Genomic DNA, 10,566 nt, shown 5'->3' on the forward strand with positions numbered 1-10,566 from the left:
TAAAGTTGTAATTAAACTAATTAAATAGTTAGTATTGTCGTTGTATTCGTAAGCAAGATGTCAGCCGCGCTGTGTTGTCCGCGTGCAACGCTAGCCTGTAGACGTGGTCGTTACGAGCAGGTAGTGCGACACACAACACAACACAACTGCTTGTTTACTGCCCACCGACAGTGTCGCTGCAAAATAATTAATACTTCTGTTAACTATTTACTTGTACTAGAGTACTTGTTATACTTTTGGCCTTGCCTCGTTTAAGAATACAACTTCATCTACAATATACTATATCATTATATGTATATTGGAAGCAAGGTACAGCCAACACAATGTTCATGTTACTTAGGGTCGTAGATAAATAATATAATCAAAGGACTGTTTTAATGAGAACTTTTTATCATTTATTTGAAGTTCAGTAGATAATTTCTGACAGGTGCCGCCAGGGAGCGATAGTTCTCAGAGGTGTCCGGGGCGTAGTGGACGTAGAGCTAGGTGTTGAGGAGTTAGTCGTTGACGCGTGGTTCATACCTGTGGAGTTTCTCTGATTGAAAGCATCGTTCGAAGGCCTGTCGGTGTAAAGCTCTGTCGTGGACTCTGACTCAGTACTCGTGCTGTCGGTGTAAACCTCTGTCGTGGACTCTGACTCAGTACTTGAGCTGTCGGTGTAAAGCTCTGTCGTGGACTCTGAGCCAGCACTCGAGGTGTCGGTGTAAAGCTCTGTCGTGGACTCTGAGCCAGTACTCGTGCTGTCGGTGTAAAGCTCTGTCGTGGACTCTGAGCCAGCACTCGTGGTGTCGGTGTAAAGCTCTGTCGTGGACTCTGACTCAGTACTCGTGCTGTCGGTGTAAAGCTCTGTCGTGGACTCTGACTCAGTACTCGAGCTGTCGGTGTAAAGCTCTGTCGTGGACTCTGAGCCAGCACTCGTGGTGTCGGTGTAAAGCTCTGTCGTGGACTCTGACTCAGTACTCGTGCTGTCGGTGTAAAGCTCTGTCGTGGACTCTGACTCAGTACTCGAGCTGTCGGTGTAAAGCTCTGTCGTGGACTCTGAGCCAGCACTCGAGGTGTCGGTGTAAAGCTCTGTCGTGGACTCTGAGCCAGTACTCGAGGTGTCGGTGTAAAGCTCTGTCGTGGACTCTGACTCAGTACTCGAGCTGTCGGTGTAAAGCTCTGTCGTGGACTCTGAGCCAGCACTCGTGGTGTCGGTGTAAAGCTCTGTCGTGGACTCTGACTCAGTACTCGTGCTGTCGGTGTAAAGCTCTGTCGTGGACTCTGACTCAGTACTCGAGCTGTCGGTGTAAAGCTCTGTCGTGGACTCTGAGCCAGCACTCGAGGTGTCGGTGTAAAGCTCTGTCGTGGACTCTGAGCCAGTACTCGTGCTGTCGGTGTAAAGCTCTGTCGTGGACTCTGAGCCAGTACTCGAGGTGTCGGTGTAAAGCTCTGTCGTGGACTCTGACTCAGTACTCGAGCTGTCGGTGTAAAGCTCTGTCGTGGACTCTGAGCCAGCACTCGAGCTGTCGGTGTAAAGCTCTGTCGTGGACTCTGAGCCAGTACTCGAGGTGTCAGTGTAAAGCTCTGTCGTGGACTCTGGCTCAGTACTCGAGGTGTCGGTGTAAAGCTCTGTCGTGGACTCTGACTCAGTACTCGAGCTGTCGGTGTGAGGCTCCGCTGTGGTTTCTGTCGCAACACGTGCTGAGGTAGTGCTGTGGGGTATTGAAGAGGTACTCGGGGACTCCGTCGTGGAGCTAACACGTGCTGACGTGGTAGCACTCGTCGATGTGCTGTCATCGGGTGCTCCGGTAGTTGCGGCAGTTTGAGTGACGGTCGTTACTATCTTGCACCCCGCCTGACTCGGCCAGTCGCACACGTGTAGCACGGGGTTGAAGTGCAGGTTGGCGGGACACTCGCGGCACACGGGCGGCAAGTACGGCTGCACGCAGTAGTAGAACAGCTGGCAGTCGTCCGGGTGCGGCACCAGCGCGTCCGTACTGTGCACCTCGCTGCATGACAACTGCGTCACCGAGTTGCGCTCGCAGCGGTCTGATGTGCTCAGCCTAGTCAAAAAACAAACGATCGCAAAATTAACATGCATAGTCAAAAATATTTTCTCAGAGTCATGTAAAAGCGCGTATGATAGGAATTTGTACTCATGCAGACTGTACGATGCGGTGGCGGCCTATTGTAGCGACTAACCACCATTTATGATTATGACAACTGACTATGATAGAAAGTTGTTTAAAGTAACTCATTTACTAACTCTCCTCAACGCTAATTCGTGAAACAAGATACAAATTCAATGTTAGCACAGACAGAGTAATAAATTGTTAACACAATGTCGGCTGTTTAACTCACTTGGGTGCGTATTGAAGCGCGGCGGCATGTGTTTGTGCGAGTGTGGCGAGCACGGCGCAGAGCGCCAGAAGTAAACCGCGCGAGGCCATGCTGCTGCTGACAGAACTGCTGCGACTGGTGGCTGCTGCCGCCTGCCGCCCCTAATGTATCGCGCTCAAGTGCGTGCCTCGACATGCACCACTCGCACTATCTTTATCATAACCACTTGCGATAAACTAACATTGAAAATCTACGTCGTCGGTCAATCACGTTGTAGGAAGTACGTTTTAATGTACCTTTCATTTTCGATATTACCTATTATAATAGTGAGATAAGAAATCATTTGTTCATTTAGGTCAAATACTGGCACTTATGATAGCTACTAACAAAGTGAATGATTTTACCGCCAGTTCGCAAGGTAGCTCCAATGAGAAGAGCTGCCAACAAACTCCTGGCCAGTTTATTAATGCGTATTCACAATGTTTATTATTATAACTAAACCAGCATTATTATAACTAAATGACTTTATAAATATCTTTAAAGTCTTAATTTGACGTGTATTGCACGTGTTAATGAAAACTTCGTAGACATTCAAGTTAGGGTGAAGTCGTGGGAGAATATAAGATCGTGATAAAGTCTGACCCCTCAACATATGTACGAATAACCAGGAGGAATCTCGCATTGGTTACTGTTGACCGTGATCACGATCGACAAACATTGTGAAACTGTGTAGTAGTTCCCATACAGTAATCTGTTCTTCATGCTCTTCTATGTTTCTCTATTAGAGGAACTCGTGACGTAGTTAACAACAACCGCGCGGATAGATCTCTGAGGTTAAGGTACGTTTACCGAGGTTGTTCCGTAGATGGGTGACCACATTATACATTCCTGTGGTTTGGAAGGTACGTTAAGTTTTGGGTTCCGGTTGTCATTTTCAAAGATCTCTAATGGTCAGTGGTCAGAAGCTTGAAATTCTGACAACCAGGGTTATGGAAGTTGGATAGGCAGTAGCTCCATGTAAAATATTGGTATATAGCTGCATCCGGTGAGACTGGAAGCCGACTCCAACAAAGTTGGAAGAAAAGCTCGGCTGATTTAAACATTTCATAAGTATGATCTATTAAAGTGCGAGTTCAGGATTTTCTAACAGTTTATGAAACGCAGTAGGTATTCAGTATTCATCATTAAAAAAAACTCTATTCCTTTTCTGCCTCCGTGACTGACGAATATTAGGCCTATTGACTATTGTATTTATTGGACAATCATGGTGTCTTGAGAGTGAGCCGGCGCTCAGTACTATTCGGAAACAACAGTAGCATCAGTTGAAGGAATGTGACGGATTGAAGATCCACCACCAATGTCAATAGTTGAAACAAGTGATAACTCATTTCATTTTAAAAGACAACTCCCGCATTAAGAATTGCTCTTGTGTCGTGGGGATTTTTACAAACATACAAAAAACGGATACAAAAAACAACCAGACCCGTAACAACTAATTTGGTTTGCACAAATATTTTTCCGTGTGGGAATCCAACCCACAACCTCTCAACGCATTGGTGGTGGCGTGGCGACCACCTTAGCTACTGCGCCACGGAGGCCGTCTAAATAAGTATTTCTAACACACACTCAACTTCGAGTAGTCATTGGTGTGTTGGCTCGGGATCGGAACATCAGCCAATTGCATAGGAAGTACCTACCAACTTACACCATTCGTACAGTTTCGTGCTTAGTTCCGTGGAGAGATTTATTAGACCCCACTGTTGACTCACTTGATTAAGAAAACCTCCTACAAAGCGGTCTACTTTCGGTGGTCGAATTCGTGGTAGTCATTGCAATGGTTTTTAGAATCCTTCAATACTGTTACCGACCAGTGCAGTGTGTACTACAAGACCAGTACATTCCTGAACTCTAAGTTTCTAAACATCTCAAAAAAGTTGTTCCTAGAAAACTGACTATTTACTAATTAGGCGCGAAGGTTCAGAAGAATTCACTATGAAAACGCTCGTTTAGCTCTTTATTTTCGCTCTTTTTCAAAAGAACTATCTGTTACTATAATGTCTAGGACATCTTTTTCAACTCCCAGCAACAAGAATGTTAGCGGGGATCCGACTTTCACGACGTTTGAACGTTAATAACTTTTTGCCGGCATGATATCAATTTCATATAAAGTTTAAAGTAGCTCGTTATTTATCTTCCTACAGAGGTAATCTAAAATAAAAGGAATAACAAGAAACACAATGACTTAGTTGCACATATATTTATTTACATTTCAGGAAAGGATTGCTTTCTAAACAGTTACTGATTTCTATTGTAATTTAATTAAATTTAATTAATTTATTTATTGTACCTTATTTGTCTCACTAATTAGGTATAATAAGAGGTTGAGGTTTCCCTGCTCTCAGTAGTGTCAGGAACAGTTGCATTCGGCGGAGCGGCGGTAGAGTAAGATTCCGTCGCGTTAGATGGAGCGGCAGTGACCGGCAGGATGCATCGCGCGCGGTGCGGCCAGTCGCACACGTGTAGCACGGGGTTGAAGTGCAGGTTGGCGGGACACTCGCGGCACACGGGCGGCAAGTACGGCTGCACGCAGTAGTAGAACAGCTGGCAGTCGTCCGGGTGCGGCACCAGCGCGTCAGTACTGTTCACCTCGCTGCACGATACCGGCGTCACCGAGTTCCGCTCGCAGCGGTCCGATGAATTCACGCGTGAACTAAACAAAATTTGTTAATCATTATTTGTAGGTGCCTTTACACACACGCTCGCGCGTGAAAGAGCGGGCGTGTAAAGGGTGTGCAATGAGAAAGGAAAAAGCGCGTGACGCGCTCATCTGTCAAGCCCGCGAAAAAATCGTGACCGAAGAACGCGCAGTCTTTTCCGTGCGTAATCCTGTACGCTCCTAAAAACGCGCGATAGAGCGTGTGTGTAAAGGCACCTAATGTCACGCATATTTCTGCTTGATAAATGTTTGCTGCTAATAGAAGTGAACTTGTTAAACAATTCTGTTGCTTTACAAAAAACACTTTTTTAACGATATTGTCGCAAATCGTATCCGCATCCGCGCATACGTCACTAGTAGTCATTATGATTCTTACTTCGCTGCTATCGCTGTGTATTCCAGATCGATGTAGATGGATTATTACTTACTTATCACTAGATGCTTGTAATTGCGATGTAGGATGCATGAAGTTTTACCTATTAACTAAGTAATTATATTACTCCTGTCGCGCGCTAAGACGAATACGAACTGAACACGAGTTTGTTTATAGTGTCCTATTGTGTACACCTGCACAATACACGGGCAGGTATATTTCAACTACACTAACTCCGAGAGACGGTGACCGATGTGAGGGGTACGGAGCAGAACCACCTTGCGTCCTCAATTTCCATACCTCGGGCAAGCAATAACACACTAGGGAGTGCTTATTTTCAAACGGTAGTTACAAGAAGCTATAAGAACGTCAGGACAAATCACTACACATCTATCTTGCACTCAATCTGCCACTATTATAGTGTACATACATAGATAAATCGTCAGGCGGTTAATACCCATACAATATATATATAGATAATGACCTAATCATGTAAACTTATGACAGAGCCGCTTGTGTTACACTCAAGTGGCAACATTCGCGCTACATTTGTCACAACACTTCACTATACTCGCGATCGACTTACATCCATGCGTCGCACCCCGCTTGACTCGGCCAGTCGCACACGTGTAGCACGGGGTTGAAGTGCAGGTTGGCGGGACACTCGCGGCACACGGGCGGCAAGTACGGCTGCACGCAGTAGTAGAACAGCTGGCAGTCGTCCGGGTGCGGCACCAGCGCGTCCGCACTGTGCACCTCGCTGCACGACACCGGCGTCACCGAGTGCTGCTCGCAGCGCGCCGTAGTATTCACCAGGGAACTGAACAAAACAATTATTAGTCCAAATATTTGATACGACATAAAATTCTTCCTAACTAATATCCTGCCGTATTCTTCCTTCATTTTATTGATAAAAACCGACTGAACACATGGTACACACACACTCTATTCCATCACTCTCATAGCCCGGACGGATATCCGACACGACCAGTAAGTTCCTAAAACCAAGCAGTCACTGAGAATCTCTTGACAGAATAACTCAGGAATGACTCTTTGGCTAACTTTGTCTTCTTACACAAAACGTTCCATGCCTACTATTTTTAGGTTTACAAAAGATATCTATGAAAGGAAGGCAATATGTAACAATGACCAGAGAAGAAAAAGCTAAAAAAAACTTAAGTACGTATTTGTGCAAATTATGTATTTTATGCAAGTAAACAGTAAGACATAAACAGTAGGCAAGCCTTCTGTTAATTACTAACTGTTTACAATTGACTTACTTGTGTGACTGCTGAAAAACGCGCGCGTGTGTTTGTGCGAGTGTGGCGAGCACGGCGCAGAGCGCCAGAAGTAAACCGCGCGAGGCCATGCTGCTGCTGACAGAACTGCTGCGACTGGTGGCTGCTGCCGCCTGCCGCCCCTAATGTATCGCGCTCAAGTGCGTGCCTCGACATGCACCACTCGCACTATCTTTATCATAACCACTTGCGATAAACTAACACTGAAAACCTACGTCATCGCTAAAATTATAGGAACTAATAAGAACCTATAAGTATTTATTCCGTTTTAAAAAATCGGTTCTGCCCCGACAGCCCCTACCACTTACTTCCTGCGTGTAACTTTTCCTTAAGAATCTGATTAAACCACTTACTTAATTGTCCTTGTTATAAGATCGTAATCGATAGAATGCAATGGACTCTTTCTTATTCGATCCTAACCATACCTAAGTGTTGTTATTTATTATCCAGCCATGCACAAAAAGTATTTTAAAGATTTGACTTAACAATAAATTGCATTAAAGTATAAAGAAAATATAGAAACTAACATTTGTTATGTAGGTACCTAGTTCTTTTTTAAATGGGAATTTTCAAAAATATTACTAATGTCGAAATGCCTCGGAAACTATTGAATATCGCTAGAAAATTTTAGGTCCACTCAGTTGTATTGAATTAAGTCTACTATAACGCCCGACAAAGAATACATCCAGAATATCCAGATGCAGGTCTACATGCGTAGCTATTTTTAAAAGGAGGACGAATGTTGGCGTTTTTTTCTTCAAAATATTTTCGTCGATTACAGAGGACGAATCTTCAAACATTAATTATTCTGAATGATTTGGTCATTAACTTCGGAAGAAACCTCTCTCTCTCTTAGGTACTGGCTATTCGACCCATATGTGAACCTATATCAGTTACTCATTTATTATAATTTAACTAAATCATGGATGCCAAGGCCCTCTACGAAGTTGTCAGACTACGGAGGAGTGAGTCCTATGCCTGTTCCGTCATGTTGTGTATGTGTGTACCTTGGCTGGCACCTACTCCAAAAATTTCTTGGAGAATATTTTTTGTTGGAAAGTAGGCATCTCGAAGTACTTGCAAATCAATTTAAGCAATATTCTATACCCACTATTTACATAATAATCAGCTATCATAATTATTTAAAACTAGTGTCTCTCAACCTTACGGGCCTTGGTAAAGAGTACCTTTGGACTTCCATATACGAGTCAATCCCAGACATTTGTCCATTACAAAATATATAAGGATCGTGGTCTCTTATGATCTTATTCTAACTTGATTGATATATATAATAAATAATAATAAATTTAACCAGTTAATGTCCCACTGCTGGGTAAGGGTCTCCTCCTGTAATGAGGGAGGGGTTAGGCCTTGAGGCCTTGAGTTGATTGATATGCCTTGATGATATTATAATAATTTGTTCAGACATAACACACTAAAAAATCCATTTGTTCGGTTTCTTCCGAAGTTGTAGGGGGAAGTGGAGGGAGAGTACCTATAAGTAAAGCCTCGCCACTATATGAGACGAATAGCGAGAAAGTGACAGATTGTGTACAGGTTTGGAGACATTTTGTAAATTTGATTCTGTTCAATGAGTTTTGAGGCTGACTGTAGTTAAAATTTTAACATAATGTTAAAGTTACCCACTACCCTACATAAATCATGTACCTACCTACTGTACCTATGGCCATTCTCGAGGCTGAAATGAATGAATTGAATTTGATTAAAATAAGATATTACTTTAAGCACTGTTCGCATTTTTTGCTATAGGTGCCGGCAAACAGGTTAATCAATTTTTCTACATCATAAAGACCGATTTTTAGCTTTGCTAGTAAAACACCAAATTGTAATACAATCAACGGTGAATCATCTACACTAAGTCTATCCCCGTTCAGTTTTCTTTCTTAAAAATTTACTTAATATTTATATGTACGTTCAGGTTTCAGGATGAACTACCCTTTTAAATTAAAGCTAGGAATTGGTTTATGAAAATCATTATTGCTCCAGTTGTTCACAGAAATCAAGTAGAAAACCCTTTCATATAATAGGTGGGGGGCATTCTGTTCTTGTTTGCTTAAGCAAGGAAATGAAACATACATGTCAGAGTAATAAGGAACACACGGATTCAGTTGTACATTTATTAATTAGATAAAAGTATAGCTACATAAGCAGGTTTTGACTACATTGTAGCAGGTACATTTTTTTCCGTCAGTGCGCCACTTATTTGTTTGGCCAATAATAATAAGACGATGAGATCTCACTGCCCTCAGTCGAGGGCGAGGAGACGTTATCATCAGGCGTAGTGTCAGGTTCAGTTGCATCAGACGGACCTGCAGGAGTCGACAGGTAGCACCCCGCCTCCCTCGGCCAGTCACATACGTGTGTGATGGGGTTGAAGTGTAGGTTAAAGGGACACTCGCGACACAGGGGCGGTAAGTGCCTCTGCACGCAGTAGTAGAACAGCTGGCAGTCGTCCGGGTGCGGCACCAGCGCGTCCGCACTCGTTGCCTGACTGCATGATACCGGCGTCACCGAGTGTTGCGCGCACCTAAATGCAACAAACATAAAAATAATTTATAAATTACACACTTTTACTTGTAATAAAGATCCACCACGCATAAAGTTTATTTAGTTGGAATTCATACTGCTCGTAGCTAATTGCGTAGTACTTAGGGAATTATCAGAGTGCGTAGTAATTGCCTCTAGCTCAACATAATAATTCCTTTTTTATCTACTATTTTTTCGCCGAAATTTACTGAGCATGCGTAAACAGATTTTGACGTGTAGTCCAGTGCAAGTTCGGTAGGTAGGTACCTATCAGCACTAATTTTTTGTAGACATGTTAGCGATAAATAGATAAATTACGTCTTGACAAAATATATTTATTGCAAAAACATCGTGAATGAGAAATTGGCCGAAGTTAATTTCTCATTAAGAGGCTGTAAAAGCCGAAGAGAAAACGCGTAAATTGAAAATATATAACAAATATGTACATATATGGACTTTATTTTGCTACAAAGTAGTAAGGGTATTAAACCAAGAGTTGGCTGTCTAACTCACTTGGGTGACTGTTGAAGCACGCCCGCGTGTGTTTGTGCGAGTGTGGCGAGCACGGCGCAGAGCGCCAGAAGTAAACCGCGCGAGGCCATGCTGCTGCTGACAGAACTGCTGCGACTGGTGGCTGCTGCCGCCTGCCGCCCCTAATGTATCGCGCTCAAGTGCGTGCCACGCTACGCAACGCTTCCACTATCTTACCACTTGCGATCGAAGTACTTAAACAGAAATATTCTCGAAGATCACGTTGAAAGTTGATACGCGTATAATATATTATTATATACCTATTCATAAATATTTTCTTCGTTTCTCTTCAAAATCCAGTTGCTATTTTGCCAGATGGTATATGATTGTAGGTGCCTACCTATCTAGGGACTGTACCCACGCAGGTGACATTATATTCTATAGTTGACTAGACAGTAACAAAATCAGATCGAATTATTTGGTGAGTTTACCCTCAGATTTTTTAATTGTTGTGGTGTAGATAGGCATGTGTCTAATTATATCGTCGGTCCAGTGGTCAAGTAGCCAATCTGCAAAAACCTCTTTTTCCAGGAGAGCAAAAAGAACATTGAAATTGGTCCTGTAAATCGGAATCTTAACGTATCTTCCTGAAATTTTTAATTTAGTATTAAAAAATAAATGTCTTTAAGTGTATTTTAAATTAAATAATAATTTACTATTATTTTTGTAAAACAACAACAAAAACGAACTCAATAACACCAAAATGGCAGATTGGCTACTTTACCATTGCACCGACGATATAATGACTACTTCCGTGGCGCAGTGGTTTAGGTTATTCC

General features: G+C 43.0%; 1 protein-coding gene across 1 annotated transcript; it reads right to left on the reverse strand.

Moving 5' to 3' along the window:
* Window positions 1-371: 371 nt before the first annotated feature.
* On the reverse strand, window positions 372-9,950 carry LOC142976825 (uncharacterized). Its single transcript, XM_076120396.1, has 7 exons — window positions 9,770-9,950; window positions 8,933-9,257; window positions 6,692-6,831; window positions 5,998-6,231; window positions 4,693-5,032; window positions 2,344-2,483; window positions 372-2,045 (listed from the first exon to the last, which is right to left on the reverse strand). Exons 1-7 carry the CDS (start codon window positions 9,856-9,858, stop codon window positions 407-409), a joined length of 2,907 nt encoding a protein of 968 aa, XP_075976511.1. The 5' UTR covers window positions 9,859-9,950; the 3' UTR covers window positions 372-406.
* Between the last annotated feature and the right edge of the window lie 616 nt (window positions 9,951-10,566).

The sequence above is a fragment of the Anticarsia gemmatalis genome, chromosome 11 (assembly GCF_050436995.1).
Source record: "Anticarsia gemmatalis isolate Benzon Research Colony breed Stoneville strain chromosome 11, ilAntGemm2 primary, whole genome shotgun sequence".
Lineage (NCBI taxonomy): Eukaryota > Metazoa > Arthropoda > Insecta > Lepidoptera > Erebidae > Anticarsia > Anticarsia gemmatalis.

Bases quoted from the DNA above. Each gene is read 5' to 3' on its own strand.
- LOC142976825 (XM_076120396.1), bottom strand. From the start codon at position 9,858: ATGGCCTCGCGCGGTTTACTTCTGGCGCTCTGCGCCGTGCTCGCCACA. The intron at 5,033-5,997 runs GTAAGTCGATCG...AATTTTGTTTAG, and splicing joins GCGGGGTGCGACGCATGGAT to TTCACGCGTGAATTCATCGG. The intron at 2,484-4,692 runs ACCTAATTAGTG...GCGATACATTAG, and splicing joins AAACCTCAACCTCTTATTAT to GGGCGGCAGGCGGCAGCAGC.